The sequence below is a fragment of the Pan troglodytes genome, chromosome 15 (genome assembly GCF_028858775.2).
Source record: "Pan troglodytes isolate AG18354 chromosome 15, NHGRI_mPanTro3-v2.0_pri, whole genome shotgun sequence".
Classification (NCBI taxonomy): domain Eukaryota; kingdom Metazoa; phylum Chordata; class Mammalia; order Primates; family Hominidae; genus Pan; species Pan troglodytes.
Genome location: NC_072413.2, coordinates 45,080,877 through 45,105,691, shown reverse-complemented (window position 1 = coordinate 45,105,691; position 24,815 = coordinate 45,080,877). Strand labels below are relative to the sequence as shown.

Genomic DNA, 24,815 nt, shown 5'->3' with positions numbered 1-24,815 from the left:
TAATAGTCATTGTTTCTCTTAGATGTGTCTTAACATTAGACTGACTTATGTCCAACAAGTCTCTAAGAAATGCAAACAATTGAACGCAAAATATTTTGAGGTGCTCACAGATTTTGCACTTAAAAAATTGTATTTTCACTGTGTATAGGTACAATATAAGCTTTCTATAATGTCTCTATCCACATGTATTCTTCTATCTACCTCACTACAGAGTCTAGGTCCCAGTTTGGCTTTTCTCCTTTCTTAGAATTTGTGACTCTTATTTCTTATCAGTTAACTATTAATGAATACAATTTCATGTACCTGCAACATATAATACCTGCAACCCCCCCCCCCCCCCCCCCCCCCGCCCACACACACACCGCAAACAACAACAACCAACAACCTTCCTGGGTCATTTTCATAGAATATAAACTTGTATTCACTCTTGTTTAATATTTACCCAGACAATGTCTTTGAATTTTTCCTTAAATTGAGCCTGAACAACTATACGATGGTGACAGACTCCTTTGGTTCCTGTATAAAGTTACAGTAGTTAGCTCACCTTGAGGTATAGATTGACAACTAGAATTGTGAATTTTATTGTTATGATCACTATAAAGAAGTCGGTAAAAATGCTGCTTGTTTCATGTCTCCTTTATGCAGGTGCAGAAAATACATTTGATTCAGATCTCTGAAACAGGAATAGCAATTTTTGTTTGTTGTTTATTTGAGGAATTGGAGTATTTTTACATCCCAGATACTGTGAATTGTGAAATTAGTATTTCCCTCTTTGCCTTTCTTCCTGTAAAGAGTAAAGCCAATTAAATGGCTCAACAAACAATTGTACAGGATGGAAAAGTATGTCTATACCACCAGCATTTTGACTTATTTGCTTGTTTGATAGAATTCTCTCATTAAAAAGAGAAAAAAAAAAAAACCCCACAGACACTATAGTATGTATTTTAAAAATATACTTTAAACACACCTAAGGAAAGGTAGGGTATACTTTTTCAAAAAGAAAAGATTATACATTTCTATTTATAATACATATAACATATTATAGCATATTAAATTTATTTAGTTTTGAGTCTCTTCACACCTCAGCACCCTGCCATCTTTTAATTAACCAACACATCCAGATCTTTGTTTTGTGGTTTATTATCAGAAACTCTATACCTGCAGGGCATTAAAGATTAAACAGAGCTTACCACATTGGAGAAGATAGCTTTATAAAGGGATTAAATTAACCTCTTTAACTCTCAAATACTGTTGTACTTACATGGCATTCCATCTTTGAGCAACATACTGGGGTGTGTGTGTGTTGTAACCATAAGTATTTCTTTGACATTTGAAATTTTGTAGCAACGAATTTCCTAGACTGATCCTATTTTCATCTATTTTAATAATGCACATGACTAAATTTAATGTTGTGAAAGAAAAATTACATTGGATGCTTGTTAAAAATGGCAAGGAATATTTAAAACCATTCCCATGTGGGGAGAGAGATTTAACTGAACTCAGATGAAATAAAAGCAGGAGGATTTTTAAATGCTGGGTGAACTAATAGGAAGTACTGGAATAGGCTGGGTGCGGTGGTTCACACCTGTAATCCCAGCACTTCGGAAGGCCGAGGCAGGTGGATCACTTGAGGTCAGGAGTTTGAGACCAGCCTGGCCAACATGGTGAAACCCAGTCTCTACCAAAAAAACACAAAAATTAGCTAGGCTTGATGGCACATGCCTGTAGTCTCAGCTACTCGGGAAGCTAAGGTGGGAGAATTGCTTGAACCCAGGAGGCAGAGGTTGCAGTGAGCCAAGATCACACCACTGCACTCCAGCCTGGGTGACAGAACGAGACTATGTAAAAATAAATAAATAAATAAAATAATAATAAAAAAGTACTGGAAGACTTTATGGGAGAGGTTGGTCAATGTGATTAAAACATCTGTCTTTGCTGTTTGTCTCTTTTCACATTTCAGAGTTAGGCTCTAGGCTCTTACCCTCTACAGAGAATGGGAGATAGGGGCAATGTCTCAGGAACTTCAAAGATGACTATTATATTTCAAAGGGATGGCTCCCAGATACTTGAGAAAGACATTTTTGAGTTTCAGATTATTTACAACTCGATGGAGCAGAGGAAGAATTTACAATTTCTCTAAATTTTCAAGTTTTCTCGTGTAAATGCTGTATGAAAATGAGGACCAGGGGCCTATAGTAAAAAATAAATCTATGTAACAGAATAGAAGGATGATTACCGGAACAGGGGTGGGATTGGGGGAGGAAGGTGGGCATGGTTAGTTGGTATAAAAAATAGTTATAAAGGACGAATATGACCTAGTATTTGATAGCACAACAGGGTGACTACAGTCAATTATGATTATTTAATTGCACATTTAAAAATAACAAAGCGTATAATTGGATTATAACACAAAGGATAAATGCTTGAAGGGATGGATAACCCCACCCCACCCAAAAAAAGAAAAAGAAATAAATCTATCTAAAGTTTAGTTAAAATAGGGGGAATGGTTAGATGGGCCAGATCAATAGTATTCACTCTTCATCTTCTTAGCAGATAAGGCAATTAAGATAATTTACATAAATTCTCAGTAATTAAAGATATTTCTCACTTAGTCATTCAATATATCTAAGTTATTTTATTTGGTCTGTAGTGTTAAAATGAAAACATATTTAAATGATTTTAACACATTTTTCTTTTAAATTGAAATATGCATGGATCTGGTTGCAATATTCTACATCTCAAGAAACAAAACAAACAGACAACTATCTCATGTTCTAACATGGGCAGCAAAAGGAAAGAGAACATCAAGGGAAAACTCCATGGCTTCCAATTACGGCAAAATGATTTAGAAAAATCCTACCTTTCTCAACAAACCTGACTTTACAACTGCTGTTTGAATGATAGAACTGGGACAATGTCATGACAATTGTGATGTGAATGAGAACAGTCCACTAATTTATTTTCGAATGTTAGAACTGTTCAAGTGATAGATAGAACCCAAATGAACTGTTCAAATGATAGAACTCAAATGAACCAGGGAGACTGTCATGACAATTGTGATGTGAATGAGAACAGTCCATGAATTTATTTTCTTAAACGTTATATCCTACCAGTTATAGAGGCCAGTATAAAAGAGATGTTCAAGAAAGAAGAGCCAATAATGTAGTGACATGAAGTGGAAAGTGTAAATAATACAAACATGAATGGGAACTAGAAAATATTGGATTAATTGATTAGGAGATCATTGCTAATCTTTGAGCCCTCACTGCCAGAGTAGCATCAGTGAAACCCAGCACATAAAGTGTCCTAGTGAGTGAGTGCAACTGGTATTTCACCATTTTATCAAGCAATATGCCACAAATGGTTTGAGGGATTATTGGGGTTAAGAGAAATGTTTTCAGTTTAGAAGTGACCTAAACAAGTTTCAGTCTGAGAGAATACAGTATGGAAGAGGAAATACTGATATTTCAAAAGAAGTGGCCAACTGGATGTAGGACCTCAGGATACCGTGAGAGAGGTTGGCAGAGGGGGCAGAATCACTTTGGAAAGGGAAAGGGCACCGCTTACGAGACAGAAAACAAAAAAGCTCAAGAAAGGTAACGAAAGATTTTAGATTAAGTTAGTCTCATTATCTCATCTAATTTTCACAACTACTTGATCAATTTCATAAATATTAAGGATGTACTATTTTCAAAAGGATTTCAGATGAATTATATTTTGTACCAATCTTTCTAAACTGCCACTCATCTGATAGCTGTTTCTAGTCCTAGGTCTTTAGCGACTGATAAAAAGTATAATATACCTGAACACATTCTCATTTCTCATAGTGAAAAAGTATTATTAAATTTGATAGAAAAGGTGAGCTCAAAATACCCACTAATTTTTAACATTATAGGGCCAGCAAAGTAGTAATCTTCTATTCAAATAACTGGTGCTAAGGTATCATGCTAATTCAAATACCATTTACATGGTAGCCACATGTAAATGTTTTCATTTATGACACCGATAAAGACATTTTGGTAATTTATCAGCAATATATATATATATATTTTTCTTACTTAAAATAGGACTAAAATGGTAAGAATGGCAAAATAATAATGATAATAATTATATTATTATTTTAGTTCACTTTTTCCCCCTTCTTAAGAAGAATTTACCCCAAAAAGCGTACTTTGTGCCTTCCTAAAACGTCCTTTCTTTCTCTAATTCTTACCCAAAATGCTTACCTGCTGATGTTCTATTGAGAAAGGATATTCAAGAGACATTTATAATTCAACCATACTATGCTTAAACAATTCAAATGATTAACTGTACTAATTAGCTTTGAGTAAATTCACAAAATAAATAGAGCCTTGATACTTTACAATTAAATAGAACCCCAACTTCATTTCATCGTCTGACTCTACATTTAGATTATCAGGGGCGCTATGTTAAACCACTTTCAGGAAGGGTGTAACGTATTTTTGTTCTTGCATTATTAATGAACTTCCATTCAGACTAGATTGGCAATTGGAGTTGTTAGATACAGAGAAGTGAGTATAAGAATACTTAATAGCATATCAGAGAAAACAATTTAAAAGACCTCCCTGCTCATATCCATTTTCCAGAATCTTTAATACTTTTAAGACTAACACTGCATATACTTTTTATAATAACATAAGATATAAATAAATTAACTCAAATTATTATTTCTTCAAGCAAATGAGAAAGATTAAGTCTTGTTCATATCAGTGCTTAGAGTTGTACAAAAGCTGATGCATTTAACTCCTCTTTAATGCTGTTTGCATATTGCAAAATGTACCTTTCAGAGACAGGAACAAACTGGTAAGTTAATTTTGTTTTCTAAATTGTTGGTTGGAAAGAAAGAGGCACGCGGCTCTTAGTGTAGGTGAGTTTATTAGATGAATCTCAAATATATTTTTATAACTTCAATGTACCATTACTTATTAACTTAAAAAATTAAGATCATTCCCAAGCCCTTTAGCTTTTTAAATAATAAATATTATTTTCACTAGAGAGTCACACCTTGTTGATTATTTCGTGATGCTCATAAGGGAAATGCCTACAATATTAAGAATGGAATCTAATTTTACAGTCTTTTCAATGATTCTCTTCGACTGGCAGATTTTCTTAGGTCGTTGTTTCCCAAACTTTATTCTCTGGGATGCTAGTCCTCAGAGATGTTCCCCCTTGGTAGATGCAATCAGCCTCTCCAGTAATGTGACAATTTGCATGTTAGCATGTTCAAAGCTCTGAAAAGTTTGGGAGAAATGCAAACTTTTTTTCATATAGTCAATTTTCAAACTTTATTTGTTACACTTTGGTTGTTTGTTTGTTTCTTTGTTTGTGGTGGAGTTTTGCTCTTGTTGTCCAGGCTGGAGTGCAGTGGCCTGATCTCGGCTCACTGCAACCTCCGGTTCCCGGGTTCAAGAGTTTCTCCTGCCTCAGCCTCCCAAGTAGCTGGGATTACAGGCGCCTGCCACCACGCCTAGCTAATTTTTTGTATTTTTAGTAGAGACGGGGTTTCACTGTGTTGGACAGACTGGTTTGGAACTCCTGACCTCAGGTTCTCTGCCCGTCTCAGCCTCCCAAAGTGCAGGCATGAGCCACTGCACCTGGCCTACACTTTGTTTTAATGTAACCTCATTAACCTTTTTCTGAAACAGGTTTTAGCAAATACTATTTCAGACAATGTAAATGTGCGTAGATGTCAGTTTTTTTTTTCCTTCTTCCATCTTTCTTCAGATTATCGACTGATTATCAGTTGAGTAATTATCCATATTTGCTCAGAAATGATTATTATCTGAAGCATATAAACAAGCCCTTTTGGATGAAATCCTCCTTTACAAAGAGAGTTGTCTGATAGCCGATGTCCCATACACATAGCTAACTAGTCAGTGGATGTGCTAGAATGAGGTCTCTTGTGTTGTGTACAGAATTCTCTTCCTCACATATATTCCCATGTTGATGCTGTTTGTTCATCAGTGTTATTCTGTTCCCACAACAAAATCACTGAATCCTTGAGGACATCAAATCTGTGCCTTTTCCTATTCTATTTCCCCAGATGCATCTCAGGACACAAGACTGCAACACAAAATCAAAATTAACAGGAACTTATCATACTGACTGGAAACAATTGGCATCTGTAAAGTTAATGCTTTGAAATGTCAATTATAATTAAATTCAATAAAGAGTATTGAGTACCAACTATAACAATGCACCATATTCAGGATTTGGGGGCAATGAAGAAGAGTAAGGTGTACCCACTCCAACCCCAGGTGTTCACAGCCCTATTGAGGAGAAAGATAGGTTCCTAGTTATAGTAGGACAGATTATACATACTATCGTTTACTATCTTTTAAGTTGCTTTGCTGATGTAACCTATTTCCAACTGCTTATTTAATTGGCATTCAGTGGGTCAGGAAAATACTTCATCTTTCACACATAGATATTTTTATTCTCTTCAGCAAAGAATAAATAGGAAATTGATTTTTATTTATCTGGTTGCACTATTAATGGTTTCTGTATCCACATCTCAACAAGGTTTTGTCAGTTCTTTAGGTTGTCCAGAATCCTACAACCTGATTTTAAAACATAATCGATTTAGAGAGTCTTTTCAGCAATTTATCAACCTGAAGTGGTGATCAGTGGTCACTCGTATCTTACATTCTTCTGAAATAGATACTTAACAGAAGCTAAAAAGCTGACACCTCATATTTATTATCTCCAAAGAGATGCTTTTCACATTAAAGTATAAGACTGTTGTCTTTTTTTGTTCTGTCAATAAATTTTAGTTTATTATTGAATTACTATGTATTGCATACTTCATGGAACATTTGACCAACAAAACAATGTACGTTATAATTTTAAATCTAAAACTACAATCAAGATACAATCTCACAGCCTCCTCTTTGTGGAAACCACAAGCCTAGACTTCTCTGAAGGCAGTGTTCCCTCTTTCAAGCCTATGCTCAAGATGTAATCTAGTTTTACATAACAGGAGTCTTCCATTGAACCATTGACATTCACATTCACAGGCATGGACTCTTATTTCTAGGGAAGGTGAGCAACAAACCCTACCCAAATTTTTGCAGTGAGTAGCCTCTGTTTCAATACTTGGGTTTCACTCGATTTACAGAGCACATCTGTATAGCCTGAAGAAGAGGGATTTCAGTAAGTGCAATTAGAATGTCCTTGCAAGTAAACTGTTAAAAAGTGAATATAGGCCAAGCCTGTATTCAATTCACAATATTAAAAAAGGGAGGCTATAGTTACATTGCAATGTTTCCAAACTGATTATCTAGAACAGAGGTTCAGCTTGATGCCAATCTTTTACATGCACTGCCAGACTAAACAAGTACCTTTTAAGGTTCATCTATCACGATTTATGATACATTAAGCCAAATCTAATGTTCTCTCAGGCTGGTGTCAGGGGATTTTCAATATTCAGACTGAGAAATTGCATTTGGGGAAAGGGATTTCTCCTATCCTTTTTCCATAGAATTTGTTTAGTTCTATAGAGTCTCAATAAGTCTATTGGACCTCTGTTATACTCCAGTACTAATCACAGATTGATTTTAAGAGTTTAAAATCTTAACTGGTAGCAGGAAATGACTTTAAATTAACAGTACATGAGCTACTATAAATTGTTCACGGAAAAAGAGGGTGTTTAATTATAAACGAAGGAACCTGCTGCCCAGTTGATTAACTACATCAAACACTTTATATTTTCAAAACTCAGGCACAATTGTTAATAAGCTATTTCTCACAATGTGTCTGTAAGGGAGCCTAACTCTATCACCTTCTATTTTCATAAATGAAGCATTTGATCCATAAAAATTAGATTGCCCATCTTGGACCACGTAGACATGAAAAACTGGAATTAGGTTGCAAATTCTCAATGTACCCAGACCTAGTTTACAGAGCTATGCTCTTAGTTTTCTGAGCTAAGTAAGAAAACAAAATTTCTCTGTCCTCTGTTAGTATATATGAGTACACGCACACACACCTTTTATCTGAACATTTCTTTTTTGTATGCAAAACCAGTTATTTTGTTAGAGGGACAACATAAACAGAAATGACTCTATTAAATAATCTGTTACTTATTCTGATATTCCTTAACTTGAGCTCACTTAGCAGACTTGTTTCTCTTTTTCCCTTTAGATTCTGTGTCATTCAGAAGACTAGTACAATTGACTTAGGCCAAATCATAGAATTATCTGATATCTAAGATTCACCAATGTTTTTCGCTATGAGTTCATTCTTAAAAGCATGCTTGATTATATTGCTTTTTATTAATTTGTCTAATTGTATATTACATATAATCTTATGTATTAATTGATTATGGGTTTATAATCTCTAATATTTTTTCTTTGGGTTTTAAAGTTGTTTTTATGAATAAATATTCTATAACATAATACAGATACTGATTTCATATTTTTATCAGTATTTTTTGAGTTGTTTAGTATTTTAAATCTAATTTGGCTGGTAAGATTGCAGTTCTCTCAATATCACTTTAATATGTCACTATGCAGAGCACAGAAGTGGAAAACAATAGCTGCATGGTAAATAAATGACAACCACTTAAACATCTCAGTTTTGTGTGTGTTTACATATGCAACCAACATATATCTTTGTAATGAAAACTATTATAAAAGATATCCCATATGAACCCTGATATTAATCATATGGTTATTAATAAATTAATATATGCAATAATAAAACTTTCAGAATTATAATCTTAAAATTTCTCTTTAAAAACAGGATAAAGAAAATTCTTAGCAAATGAAGGGAAACTCATTTAACTGTTATGGTGCTAATAAAAGTAAATGCTCTTGACATATTAAATTACATCTGTTTTTAACAGAAAATATATTTTATACTCATATGATTTGCTTTGTACTGTAAAACTTCAATTACATTGGCATTGTATGAGCACAATTATTATATACCAAATATGGAAGCCAGATATGGACATTTTCATCACATTTCCCTTCCCAAATACAATGTAAAGTCATAGGTCAGTGCCTGTGAAAATATGAATATATGATTCTAGGTAACAGAATACCAAAATGTATCCTAATTTCACCCTAGACTAACTTACTGATAAAGATATGGTTAGGGGTAAATAAGATTCATAAGTTGCATTTTATTATGGAAAAATGTAACAAATGACAGTATGAGAATGTGATTTAAGTATTTGTCTTCTCATGTTTTCATTAAGATTAAAACTTAGTGCATTTTCTAAACAATAATTCAGGGAGGCTCTCCTCTGAGATTGAAACTTCTTCAGGCATATAAAACATTTCATCGCTATATATGTCTGTGGTTTTTCTAGACATAAGTATCATAAATGTTGTGTGAATAAGTTGGCCTCTAATCTATGAATATGCAGGCTGCAGTACATGAGGGCCATGGTTATGTCTATTTTGTTCATGTCCTGTAGTCAGAACCCAGCCTAGTGGCTAGTCTTGAGGATATGCCCTTCAAATATATCTTAAATGAAAAAGAAAGACACAGACATTGTTTTTGATATCTATTTATATCTTCCTATTAAGATGCCAACAAGAAAGCAGATGAAAATATTTGAGGCTAAAGAGTTTTAAAACTTAGAAAAGTTTTTAAGACTTAAAAATATATTCATCTCTGGTTCATTCTGCATGATTCTATAGATTTTTATAGTGCTTACTGGTTTTTATTGGACTAACTGACAAAAATATGGTTAAACTAAGGAGGGGCTATCCAGAATGCTGTTAGCAGCCTTCTAGTGTCTGCAGGTCCTCTAAATTCATGGCATTTTTGACAATATCATTACATATTTAGGCTTAATGTTAAAAGTGGATGACCAATATTTTATCCTGATAATTGCGTTTCACTATGTATGCCACATTTTGTCATGTAGGGATAGTCATTTTAAAGGAGAGGGAAATGGGGAAGATGATGAAAAAAAAAAAGAAAAATCTGTGTATAAGAGAATCACTGTCACAAAAGAGAGAAAGCTTTTCCATATTGAGTATTGTGGTGTCATTCAAAGTTCAGGCCCTTAGTAGAAAGTCTATAGATGCTCCCTTGGCAGCCTTTTGGTAGTCATTACTACTGACCTCCTGTGAAAACAGCACTGCCTTTAGACCTGGAAAACACTTCTGTTAGCATACAAACCTGTTTTCTAGGCTGTCTGTGGAGAGGTTCTTTTGGTCATCTGCATTAGAGAGCCAACAAACAGTTTTAACTGGAAACATCTATGTATGGTAGAATATAAAAATTCATAGTAAATGTTTTGAAAATGCTTTTTTCCCCAGGTTTTCTTTTTCAGTTCAGATTATTTCAATGTATGAAAATGTTTCATGAATGTGAATGGACTCAAATATTACCGAACTAGTGTTGATCAACATGTAGATACAACCTTAGGAGAATGTTCATATGTCCTTTGTGTAATATTTGAGTTGTTTGGAAAATTATACAATAACTAAGTAGTGACATAGGGAAAGTATTAGATTAAATGAGATCCATATTCTTACTTTTAATTTTAATACGCTGTGACTACATAGAATCTGTCATTTGTTCAAAATTCAATGTCAATATTTAAGTATAATTGCACATAGAATTAAGGCATTACTTTTGATATCACTGGAAAATCCTACCAAATTTATAAAAATCAGTGTTCACAGTCTTTAATTGACTTAGTTTTTTTTAGATTATTTCTGGATACTTGAATGAGGTTTATTGATGTACACACAACTTGGATATAAAAAAGAAATATATGTACACTTTATTTGGTTTTACTTTATTTCAGCTCAGAGATGATTATCTAGGGTGAATGAATCCTTAAAGTTATGAAAGTAACACTAACTCCTTATGGAATTTTTATGTTGTAGCATTAAAAAAAGGACGATTTTGGATCACACCAGATCCTTATCACAAAGATGACAACATCCAGATTGGCCGTGAGGTGAAAATATCTTGCCAAGTAGAAGCTGTTCCTTCTGAGGAGCTAACATTTAGTTGGTTTAAAAATGGTCGTCCATTAAGAAGTTCTGAGCGGATGGTCATTACACAGACTGATCCTGATGTCTCTCCGGGAACAACAAACTTGGACATCATTGATTTAAAATTCACGGATTTTGGGACGTACACATGTGTAGCATCTCTGAAGGGAGGAGGAATATCTGATATCAGTATCGATGTTAATATATCCAGCAGCACAGGTAAGAGGCATATATTTATGATGTAAAAGATGTTCACATTTAGAATGATTGAAGTTTAACAGATCAAGTAGGTTTTAGTTAAAAATATTTTTTCCCTTTTAAGTTTCCTAAAAACAAAATTATAATGTTCTGAATGCTCAATGAATACTAGGTTCTGAAACAGTTTTATCAGTTTTGATTTAGATTTACATAAGATTTTACAGAAATTATCCAAATAAAATTAATAGCATTGACTAAGATAGATATAGGCTTATAAGTTAAATAATACTAGTATTTCATCAAAATACTCTGAAGAGTCTAAAATTATATTAATAAAATTAAACAACAAATGTCTAGAGTTAAGACAATTTTCAGAAATTTTAAACAAAGCGTAACTATATAGTGCTAAGAAGAAAATACTGAGAGATAATTTAAGAGTGTTCAAATGCAAAATATGTAAGAAATGTACTCTACACTAACAAAAATTGATATGTTAAAGTTGTAGTCAGATGTGATTTTTTTGCAGAATCATATGGTAAAATCTGTTCATAATGAAAATAGTTAAGTACGAAAATATATTGGAGTGAAATTCTTTCTTTTAAAGTTAAAAACGAAAACATGTTATTAGTTTTTTCTTGATTAAATGTACATCTGTTGACAAGGAAAATTACAGGGATTTGGTGGAGGAGGGTTCATTCAGATGCTTTAAAGCCCTGTGATTCTATGAGGCACAATCAGCACACATCCAGAGTTTCAAAGTAGCTGTATTTGTTTTGCCAGCTTGTTACCAAATTGAATTTTAATGGCAGATTCTTACATCATGAAAGATAAATAATATGTGTTGAAAACATAGAGACAAATGTAGTAGACACATGATCAGGCAGCATTTTGTATCTTGTACTTTGAAGTATTCACCTATAATTTTGTGCCTTCTCATGGTGCAGTGAACACTGGATTGATTTTACTCCTTAAGAATAGAAGTTTATGATTCAGGCCAACAAAAATGTGCTAACTTTGCACAATTGTGCTTTGTTCCTAGAAGATATTCAATTTTTATCATCTATCACTAAAACAAAAGGAAATTAGGGTGATGAGGAGTACTTATGTTTGGACATTATTTCTTTTCTAGCTTAAAAAAAAGCTAGAGACAATAAAAACATTTTTTAAAAAATTCTAACTGATATTTAAACGTTGGTGCTAGCACTAAGAGATGGATTCTTTTAGGATATCTGAGGGAAAACTGTTGATACACACAGTTATCACTTGTTTATGTATTCATTCAATCAACACATATCCATTGATTCTTCACCTCAGTGTGCTAGGTGACACTGTACACTGTACTGTATGACATTCCAATATAATATTCCCTGTAAGAGAGTAAGACCAAATTTTGTAGATCCAGGATAATTTGTCCTCATTTTCTGAGGGATAGTTTCCCATAAATGTTCTAGACTTAATCAAAACCATTTCTTTGTTTGGTTTGGTTTGGCTGGGGTTTTTTTTGTTTGTTTCCTTTACAGAACCAGTGACACAAAGCTCAGATCCAAAGAATCAATGCTTTTATCTAAAAGAACTCAGTTCTTTTAAAAGAGCACAGTTTATATACCATTAAACTTAGACAAAAGATGGAGCACAGAATGGAGACAAGAAAGCAGCATTATATATAGGGCTCACAAAACGAGCCCTAACATTTATTTTTAAATATACTAGTTATATTGCCTGTTTGAAACTATGTGTTATATATGACAAAATAGTAAAGATGACCAACATTGATTTGTGAAATTTCCACCAATCCTTTAAAGAAAATTCAAGATTAGTAATAAGAGATTGGTTGTAATCATTAAATTTTCTTAACTATCATTAATTTGCCTGGCTACCCAAGGTAACACTATTGGAGATAAAAGAAATATATTGTCTTCTTCCAAAACACTACCCCTGGAAAGTACCCACTTAACTACAGATAGATGTGGTTTCTCCATAGAGTGGAAGCTCCACGAAGTCTGAGACTTTGTCTGCATCACTCATTGCTATAATCTCAATAGCCGAAACAATACATGGCACATAGAAGGTACTAAACAGATAATTATTAACTAACAAAATGACTAATTTATGCATACACCTTTCATTTTAGGTTTTCTTCCCTCCCATTGTCTCTATAATATAGACATTTGCTGTGCCTCTTACTGCCCTTATTGTAATTCCCTGCTGACTTAAAGTTATTTGTTAGACAAATTTATAGTGACTTAATGTTTTATCACTCCCGAAGACAGGAGCAGCTCCTCAATTTGTGGTGTCCAGTGAAAATAAAAATGCATGCACCTTGTTCAAAAATTAATAAATTCACTATGGCAACAAGAAAGCATTAAAGCAAATTTGGGGCTGTTCTAAGTGTGGCTACACAGATGGCAGGCTCTTGAGGCTAGATGGCCTAGGAGATTTTATTGTGATAGAAGGCCTAGAGAAGATGATGCCTAACCTAAAGAATGAGTTACTGAAGATGATTACATATTCTGTCTTCAAGCCAAAACTGACCTTTGATGTTCCAATTTGCTTACAATAGAGTGGAATACTAGAATGCAGTATAAAGTTCTATAAATCTGAGATTGTATGATTCAACTGACATCATTAAAATGATATTTATCCCAATACTATTGAAGACTAAAGTGCTTTAATATGAAAATAGGTGTATTCTAGGATATAGTTTGAACAGTGAAAATGAATAAGCTATAGCATACAAGGAAATCTTGGGTTATATCAATTTTATGAACCCTGGAGGATACTGAGGAAATTCACACAAATGGGATGAGTGAGTCAAAGAAAAGGAAGCAACAATGTAAGACATAAATATATATGTGGTAATGTGTTAGATTCTTGGTTTTGCTACTATTTCTATTATAAGAAATTGAGCATTGACCAAATGGTCAGTAGCTGACTTGTGGGCTAAGCATTTCTTTATGTTAAATATAAGGCATTTTAGGGTGACATTTTAAAACATTTTGAAAATTTCTGAGCTTTTTGTTTTTCATATAAAATCTTACATCGAATCTCAATTGCTACTGTGTTGTTTCTTTTTCCTCTCTCTTTAATTCTTCATCATTCAATTTGAGTGTTACTGTGTTTTAAGAGTCATATAATGATATTTTTTAAGTAGAGGCTGAGGTACCACAAGGCATTTTTACCTGAGACAGAAAATCATTTTTCTTAAATGACAGAGCCACATTTCAACATATGTTTTTGATGACTTTTAAAATTGAAATACAAAATATTTCAGGGAAGTAAATCCTAATTTACAGAACTATTCATATTCTCAAAAGACAATGATCTGATTTTAGAAGACAGTTTAGGGCCAGGCATGGTGGCTCACACTGTAATCCCAGCAATCTGGGAGGCTGACTCAGGAGGATCCCTTTAGGCCAGAAGTTTGAGGCTGCAGTGAGCTATCATGGTACCACTTCACTTCAACCTGGTTGACAGACCAAGACTCTGTCTCAAAAAAGCAAGGCAAGGCAAGGCAAGGCAGGGCAGGGCAGGGCAAGGTAGGGCAGGGCAAGGTAAGGCAAGGCAAGGCAGATTGGAGAGGAGAGAAGAAGGGAGGGGAGGGGAGGGGAGAGGAGGGGAGGGGAGAGGAGGGAAAGAAAAGGAAAGAAAAGAGAGGCCTCCTGTGTTTTGGAGTTTGAATTTGATTGAATGATAAAAACTATGATATATGTGATTATAGCTTGTCTTACTTTCATCTTTAAACATGCAAATTGTTTCATTGGGAGTATTTTTTTTTTAATTTAAAATTATTGTTTCCTTTAGATTTCTTTCCTGTGTTATTGCTACGTATACACTCTGTGTTATACGGTGATAGTACAAATAGGCCTTGCCCTTAAGGAGCTTACAATCTAAATCATCAAGACAGATTACGTAGAAACTAGGCAATATATAGTGGTTGCATACTGTGCTTAAAGCTTGATCGGACTTCTGTAGAAATTGTGAATTTTTGTTCATGTGGGTATAAGAAACTTTCACAGAGAAATGACATTTGAGTTAAAAGTTGACAAAAGTAGCATTGCGCTAGTGACAGTGGAAGGAGGATATATTTGGCAGAATATAGAGGTTGAAGAAAGTCTCAAGAATATTAAAGTGATAATTATTGTTTTTACTGTAGGGCTGATATTTATTGATATGAATATAAGCAAATTATATTGGTTTATTACAACTTTATAGTTTTTTATTACTGAAGCTATATTTTATCTGGCTAGACTGCAGGTAAGTTAAAATTGTTATAAATGTTTCAATTAAAAAATTAAATATACTATATGCTATAATTAAATATACTATATGCTATAATTCAATTTTACGAAATAAAAAAACTGCACATACTTGCTGAAAAATGCATGTGAATTTTAGCCTAAAATTTTGATGAAAGTTAAATTCTTAATTATTGTCACTTGATTGTCACTCATTTGCAAAAATATAATCGTTATACAGCAGTAGACTTAATTTTCAGAGGCATTGTTGCAAAATATCTCATTGCTTCTTCCAGTATTATTCCATGGTAGAGTCCTTGGATGCTCATTAGCTTGCACTTATTTCTTTGCATGACTTGACAAACTTGTAGGTTTATAGTAAACTCAGAAGCATCTGCATCATGCCTCGAAAACCTAAACAGTGAAACTGCTGATCTGTGGAATTCCCATGATGAGACATCTGGTGGACAAATATAGCAGAAGACTCAATACAGATTTTGATGATTTTTTTTCTACCTTGTTAGAGTACATGGACATTTTATAGGCAGAAAGTGGATCCAAATTTTGAAGTTTAAACAAGAAGCTGAAGCATAGGCATAGGTGCATAGTGGTGACCAATTGAGAAAATCTGTTCAAAATTTTAGTTTGCTGCCACCCATCTAGTTACTATAATTATTTTAGTTAACCAGTGTCTGTACAAGTATTCACATCTGCAAAATGAAACTTGTTGATAACACAGGACTACAGTACACAAGAAAGAAGAATAGTTAACAAACAGGAGGGCAACAGAAAAAATGACTAAGTCCAATTAATTGGATTTGCTTCCTTGTCCTTTCTCCAATTAAGGAGGAATAGAAACTCATGAAATTCTGCTGATTAAAACTGAAGTTCTATAGAATGGCTATAGTAAGGAATAGGTTATTTTATGTGAGTAGAAGTCATAAGACTGTCACATAAAATACCCTGACAGAGCTTTGATCAGAGGAAGCTACCCTGCAATCAAAAGTTATGTAATTATCATCTGAGGTACTGAACAGAGAAACATTAATTTCTTTCCTTGAATCCAAAATTGTGAAGTAAAATCCATGACCTCTGAATTAATGATGGACATCAGAGACTGGCAAACATTTTGTAAAGGGCTGGATAGTAAATATTTTCAGCTTTTCAGGCCATATGGTTTCCGTCACAACTATTCCACTCTGCTATGATAATGGGCAAGCTGCCATAGGCAATAAATAAATGGGCACAGCTGTGTTCCAATAATACTTTATTTACAAAAACAGGTGGTAGCCATATTTTGCCCACAGGCTGTAATGCATTGACCTCAAACCTACACTTTTGATATCCTATTAATTCAGAAATAAAATAATTACAAAGCTAAACCTCATGGGCTTACTAGCAAATTAAACTCACATGTAACCGTTACTTGTCTATACAAACATTAATACATTTTATAAGATTGAGGTAAAATCTTATTAACAGATATAATCTAGCATTTGCTTTAATAAACTATAGAAGTTATAGGGGAGCACACAGAATAATGTTATTGAATCTGGTCAGCAAGAGTTCCATAGAGCAGCAGGTAGCATCTGAGCTGGATTAAGAATAAGGCACTAGATCTTAGAAGGAAATGAATCTCATTCGATCTTATTAGCTCACATTCACACAATCAAGAATGACCAAAGTATTTATCAGGGAGGCAATATGATCTGATTTGTGCTTTGGGAGCCAATTCAGTTGGTGAATCTGCAGAGTTCAGAAAAGAGACAATTAGAGAAATGATGGTGGAGAAATAAAAGAGAGTTTCAGAAGATATTCTTAAGGCTTAACAATCAATCTGACAAAGACAGCTTTTCTTTTTTCCCATACAGTGAGACTACCTTTGCATTGTGACAGAGTAGTCAGTGAATTATTTGGAGATAATGTAACAGAGAGAGGCAAAACACTTTCATTAAGATAAAAATTGCCTGGGTGACAGAGTGAGATCTGTTGGGGAAAAAAAAAAAGAAAAGAAAAAAAAATTGGACAACGGGGACAAGCAATATTTTATGAATAGTGGCTAGATAAGAAAAAAAAGATACAGAAAGCTTAGCCTAGTTTTTCTTCTAGGGTTTTTATGGTTTTAGCTCTAACATGTAAGTCTTTAATGCATCTTGAATTAATTTTTGTATAAGGTGTAAGGAAGGGATCCAGTTTCAGCTTTCTACATATGGCTAGCCAGTTTTCCCAGCACCATTTATTAAATAGGGAATCCTTTCCCCATTGCTTGTTTTTGTCAGGTTTGTCAAAGATCAGATAGTTGTAGATATGCGGCATTATTTCTGAGGGCTCTGTTCTGTTCCATTGGTCTATATCTCTGTTTTGGTACCAGTACCATGCTGTTTTGGTTACTGTAGCCTTGTACATCATTCTCAGCAAACTATCGCAAGGACAAAAAACCAAACACCGCATGTTCTCACTCATAGGTGGGAATTGAACAATGAGAACACATGGACACAGTAAGGGGAACATCACACACCAGGGACTGTTGTGGGGTCGGGGGAGGGATAGCATTAGGAGATATACCTAATGCTAAATGATGAGTTAATGGGTGCAGCACACCAGCATGGCACATGTATACATATGTAACAAACCTGCACGTTGTGCACATGTACCCTAAAACTTAAAGTATAATAATAATAATAATGAAAGCTTTGAGACTCAGTCAGGAACAACATCTGAGAAGTCAGTTAACCTCTTTGCATGTTAGATTTCTTATCTCTCCACCACAGATTTGGAATATTTACAAGGCAAAGTTTGAGGAAATAGAATGAATGAAAGGGAGCGTAAGAAAACATTCTGCAGATTGTGTGTGAAGGGTACCATTTATTCAGTTGGACGGATAGATAGGAATCAGATAAGGTGCTGGGTAGTACTCATAATCTCTCTCATAAAAAGGCAGTTAAGTCAATGACCAATGTTCTTAAGTCAATTTAAGAAAAAGCCTGATTGACATCAGGCAGACTAATGTAGTGCAAAGTCCAGGCCCAAATTTACCTCCTAGTAGCTTTATGACCTTGGTCTGCCTGGGCCTCAAAACTTTTCATCTATAGAATTATGGGATCAGCTGGAGAACTGATTTCCAAATCGTGTTTTAATGGCAATTTGGAATATTTGCAAGTGCTACCGAACTGCAGAGAGAAGCGAAATAACCAGCAGGGAATTTTACTCATTTCTTCCCTTTTCAACTTCAATCAGAGTAAAATATGTTTCTCTTGTATACATAGGACTTCTATGTAAGATTATATTTGGACAAAGGATTCTGATTCTCAGACATATATGTGTGTGTGTGTGTATATATGTGTGTGTGTGTCTATATATATATATATATATATATACAGACACATACACACTACGAGTATTTACTACTCATAGTTGAAAGCCATTGGCTTAGATGAGTTCTTCCATTCCTTTTAAGTATGCTGTTTTGCTTCTATGATCCCAAACTATTATGACTCAGTCATTTAGAATACAGTAATGTCACATAAAGGATGTATGTTTGTGAGAAGGTTTGAGAGAACAAAATGGTTTGAGATTAGTTGTAGCTGAAGGGATGGTGAAACATCCTCATGTTTCTGGTGAGCAATTAGAAAATCAGTTCTGATGATCAGGAAAAGGTCAGAACTAAAACATAGACTTCACAAGTAATTGTATTAATTTGAAACAGATGGGCTCACCCAAGAAGAGAATAAGAAGCAAAGCTATTACTGTCCAAGGAGATGATAGAAAAAAGAAGAAACTATGAAGCAAATGAGAATGACTGATCAATGGAAATCAAGGAAAATAAGCTCTCTAATTTGAGTAGAAAAAAAGAATATCCATGCAGTGGAAAGCTTTTTGTATTTAGAGCATCTTCACAGCCTTCAGTACTTCTTCATCGGCATGAAAATAAATGTGAATGATTGTATTTGTCCCAGAAACCATAATATTGATGCAAAAAATTTTGATAATGGAAGTGAGCTCTTATTTTCATTTAAGTGAAAGGATTGCATATGGAAAGAGTGAAGGAGTGTGAAAGAGACCGACAGAATGAGACAGAGGATTAAGAGGAAGAGAGGAAAGGAGAGGGGAAAATGGGAAGGTCAAGATAAGAGGTCATCAGAGTTTAAATAGAGTATTTTGGTATGAAGAACATCCATCCTCAGATTATGTGGCATCTTCTTAAACAAGCCACAGGTAGCATTATAGACACTCATAGAAGGTGACAATTAGATGAATCCTCTTTTCAAGAAGACCATTGAAAGGAGTGAAAGGGATTATTTAAAACATCGTGAGCTGCAAGTTGTTTTGAGAAGCATAAGTTATATCAGTATTTTACTAGTTATATTTTGAGGGACATAAATATAAAAATGGGGAGTATTCTATTATTTCCTGTAATTGTTCCATAAACATTAAACATGTTTTTCTATTAGAATTTTTCACATAAAATTGAATCTGTATTACTATGGAAAGAACATTGGATTTATAATTTCCCTCCAATTATCATCTGAAAATACTCCAATATTTTCCCCAAATATCAGAACAAAGGTTTGACTTTACAACTTATTGTTTAACAGTGGTTAATTAGCTTTTGTCTAATTACTGTCCCATGTGTTTGGGACTTTCTTCATTTGATAATATTAAATACTTTTTCAAATTCTCAGGTGATAGGAAAACAAGAGCAGATCAAAGAGAAATGAGAGAGTATACCCAATATATGCTTCCTATGCCCTTCATTCTTTTCTGACGCAAGCAATGGGAACATAGAAACTATTTGAATTTTAAACGACTGGATATAAAATTCTCCAATCCAATGAGGACTGAAAATAATTTTTAGCTTCAAAATTTGCATTTAAAATGATAACAGTGAGTAATAATATATTAGAGTTAAAGAAACACTTGTGACAGATATCTCCATTCGCTGATAAAGAATAAATGCTTCCACCAGATTTATAGTTAACAATGGAATGTACATTACAGCATATTATTTTAAGGCTATAATACCAAGACCAATCCTGAAGTTTTTTATTAGAGGAGAAGATAGAGGTATAGGAAATGGTATGTTCACTACTAATGTAGTTATGATCACACTTCAGATTTTTATGGTCACAGATGACACTACTAACCTACCATTCACAATTGGCAAAAAGAAAATTAAATAGCAATATTTATGATGATTGGATCCACAGGCTAACAGTTTCATCACCATTTTCTTCTATGTGGTAGTGAAAACTCTAGAACTCTAGACCTCTTAGCAACAGAGAGAACAGTTATTAAAGTGATTTAATTTGTATGTGGTGTGTTTAAGTTTCATTTTACAGTTGGAATGTCTTAAAGCTCTTTCTTTCAAGGGTTCCAAATAGCTAGAACTATGATTAGTGCAAAGAACTTCTCCCCTCAAATCTGCTTGCCAATAAATATCTTTTCAGTTTTAAAAGAACCTAATTTTCATAATCTCTTGATTATTTTTCATTCAACATTGTTAGATATCAGTGAGGTTTGGAAAAGGGATGAGAAAAATTTAGAAAAACTTGAATTTGGGTTTTGATGGTGCCTTTATGGAACATGTGGTGTGTTCTAAATATCTATTCTTAATTTAAAAAGAAAATAAAAGATTACTGGGACAGGTCTCCACATATTTGTTTCATAAAACAATTTTAAAAGATCCCTACATGTCTTAATTATTAGCACGGATTTAAAATACTGAGGGCTTATTGATGACCTAATGCCTTTCATTTTGTAGAGAAGGAAATAGACCCCAGAAGCATATATACTGTGTTCACTTCCTAAAGCTTTATCCTGACTTGAGCTTGAAATCTCAGATTTCAAATCCAGTATGAAAGCTTGCAGCATGCATTAAAATCTTAGAGTAAATGAATATTTCCCTTTATTATCTCAGGCATTTCAAATATTCAGTCATACCCCTTTGACAAAGGCCTTGCAAGAAATGGTCATTGTTGACAGGTGTTGCAATATTCTAGAAGTGATTCAGGTAACATTCTAGTTGGATCATGTGATGACTTATTCTGTTGATCATGGGGCACAAGATTATCAGAGCCATATTCCAAGGATGCCACTCCAAAAAGTGTTAGGAAGTTAGAGTCTCCTTGCCAGTCCCATATCCCACTCCCAAAAGTTGGGAGAGATCTTACTTATTCTAACCAATGCAAGTATCTTTAATAGTATTTATTTCACCATGGAAGACCATATTCAACATCATGCTACATTAAAATTTCTTTAGTTCAGATCAAGATGATACTTGCGTTCTCCTAGCTGCCTGAAAACAGTGGACCCATGGTTTGGGTTTCTAAATTGCTATCTAACTGCAACTGGAGTGGATACACATGAGTAGCATAATATTAACAGCATCACTAGAATATACAATAAAATTTACAGCACACAAATGAAGGTCACATTGTTTATGGTGAATTATTTTTTCAACTCTTATTACAGTGTATAACAGAAACACAGAAAAATGCATAAATTGTAAGCATGCAGTTTTGTGAACACCCATGTCAACACCAAATTTAAGATACAAAGTGTTGCCATATGCTGAAGTATTTCAAAGTAAGTTACAAATAGACAGAAAATCTAAGGTGTTTGGAATGCTTCTTACGTTCTCGTTGCTAGGTTAAACACTTTACAGTTGGTATTTCACTGACTCCTCAGGACACCATTTAAGCAGATTTTGTGATTATATTCATTTTACATATGAGAAGCTTAAACTGTAGAAAGCGTAGGCCTGACTTCTATTGACACCACAGTTACTAAGTAGTGACATAAAATGTTGAACATAGGTGAATTCTGGCTGAAGAACCTTGGTTCTTTACACAGAACACACAGTCTTTCAATGGAATGGGCTCACATAATGAGATTTTAGGCTCCAGAGATACACTCTGAGAAATGTATTTTTGATGAGGGAATCCATTTTAGAAACCTCACATCACATTGTATCTGCCTTCTGACCTATTTGACTAAGGAATTGGAGCCTGGCAAGTCCTTTTGGGTGAAATTTAGCCCAAGAGGATGCTGAGGATCAGGGCCAAAAGCTTTAGAAAAGGTTGCAGAGCAATGATTTGCAGGGGAGGGAAAGAGTTGAGAACAGTGGAATCCTCTCCAAGTATGTGATGGGTAAAGAAATCAGAATTTCCCAAATTTTATAGATGTTCTGTCAGCAAAAATGACTAGACCAAAAATATGTGAAACGAGAAGACTGCCACTGCACTTTTGAAAACATTCTATGCAGAATATGAAAGGAAATACAGTCAGCCCTCTGTATATAGGGTTTCTACATCCATGAATTCAATCAATCTTGAACTGTGCTCACTGTGTGACAGGATCATTCCTACCCCAGAGATCAGCATCATGGAATATACTCATGTAACAAAACTGCATATGTACCCCTAGAGTCTAAAATAAAAGTCGAAATTATAAAAAAGTATTCAGAAGAAAAAACAATTAAAAATACAACAATAAAAATTATACAAATAAAAACTAATATAGTACTACTATTAAATAGCATTTACATTGTATTAGATATTATAACTAATCTAGAGATTTTTTAACATGTGTGGGAAGATGAGATAGGTTATATGCAAATACTATGCCATTTTATATAAGGGACTTGAAAACCTACAGATTTTGGTATCTGATGTGGTCTGGAACCAATACCTTCCCCCACCTCCATCTCCATGTCCTGTGAATATCAAGGAAGAATTGTATCTGTATGCTGGTAATTTAAATATGTGAAGTAGAAATAATAAAATGACAAGCAGTTTAAATGTCGATGTCTAAAATGCATTTGGCATGAATGACAGTCCACTGTAAATGAAACGTAAGTAGTCCACTTTTACCATGGCTTTCTAAATAATACTTGTAAACAAAATAGATATAGTTGACATTTAAACAGAAATGTCCTTTCTTGGGAATAAAATGCAATGTAAAACCATATTTTAAAAATTGTATTAAACTCTTCACACATATTAGTCCAGAATGAGTTATCTATCATTCCAATCAATCACATTATATAAGTTTGTATGTGATTTTAAAATTAGGTCCATATGTTTATTGTAGACTTCTATATACTTCTACAGACTAGCAGAATGGTTTGTAGAATGCAGTCATGCTTCAGTAGAATATTTATTAATAAGGCCTTCATGCAGCTATAAGAAGACACTCCTTTTTAAATTAGTTATCTATTAACGGATCTGTTAATTAAACCTCATTTGCTCTAAAGAACATGTGACCCTGATCTGTTGATGGAATATTGTGTTCACTGGTTGTTTCAGTTTGCTCTTGACAAAAGATGAGAGAGCCAGCTTCGTTTTATGTCAAAATGTTTATTAAGGTGGCAGTAGTGTCTATTTCCACAGGATAAGGCATATTCAGTGGTATACAATCAGTGGTGTAATTAGGGAATTTGTAAAACAGGCATTGTCCAGGGTGATCATTTATAAGAGAGCTAACAATGTCACATGGGTTCTACAAGGAGACAAATGGCCTTTTTATTGCAGAAGTAATAAAATTTTGACTTTTTCTGGCTATTCTGCATTGAAGAGTTTACCACTGTGAGCAACAGTTGTTCCAGAAGGTAAAATAAATTGTGAATTACTTTAAAGCATCTTTCTTTTTCAATGCTTTTATAAAATGCCTTTGATGTATAATTTATAGCTTATCTTCCTTTTAATTTAGAATTCCTTTATCCACCAGAAAGCAATAACATCATTAACATGATCAGACAGTTCCTTATAACTTACTAGTCCCTGGTTTTCATGGCAACACCCTGACCTTTGTAAAAATGGACAGCACTGACATTTTGCTATCCTTGTAAGGGAGGAGTAGGTGTATATAGGGATGTCCAAAACTCATTATTTCATAGAAATAGAATGAGAGCTGAGATATCTGTATTATGTGCCATTTTGTTATAGTAACCAAACATATAGATCAAATTATTATGTCTAATGGGAGACAAATGCAATCTTCTTTCCTTGGATGGCTTTGGGGAATGCCTCTGACTATTCAGATTAGAAAAGGTTTATTCCTGTCTTTTCTAAAATGTCATTTTCTTCAAATAGTATCCTCATGTAAAATGCATATGTGTCTCCTGGACAACAGACAATAGCAGTAAAATTTATTTATATAGGTATAAATATATTTATATATTTGAATTACATAAACCTTTGTTTGACCGTGTAAGTACCTATCCTCAGTACTCGAGACATCATAAGTATGAATAAAACAAAATCTATATAGAAATGTATGCATAATAATAAAGTATGGTTATTGATACTACACAAAGTACAGTGATAAGAAAACATAATAATAACTAACATATTAATATATGGAGTGTTTACTATATGCCATACCTTGGCTTAAGAGG

The 24,815-nt window shown here is 33.9% G+C and overlaps 1 protein-coding gene across 3 annotated transcripts in view; it reads left to right on the top strand.

Annotated features, from left to right (window-relative positions):
* MDGA2 (MAM domain containing glycosylphosphatidylinositol anchor 2) overlaps positions 1-24,815 on the top strand; it is an 833,536-nt gene that overhangs the window by 601,513 nt on the left and 207,208 nt on the right. For all 3 annotated transcript variants that reach the window (XM_016926039.4, XM_001151973.8, XM_063792901.1), the window contains one exon: positions 10,875-11,204. In XM_016926039.4, the coding sequence (XP_016781528.1) occupies positions 10,875-11,204 (330 nt within the window). The remainder of the gene's footprint in view (positions 1-10,874; positions 11,205-24,815) is intronic.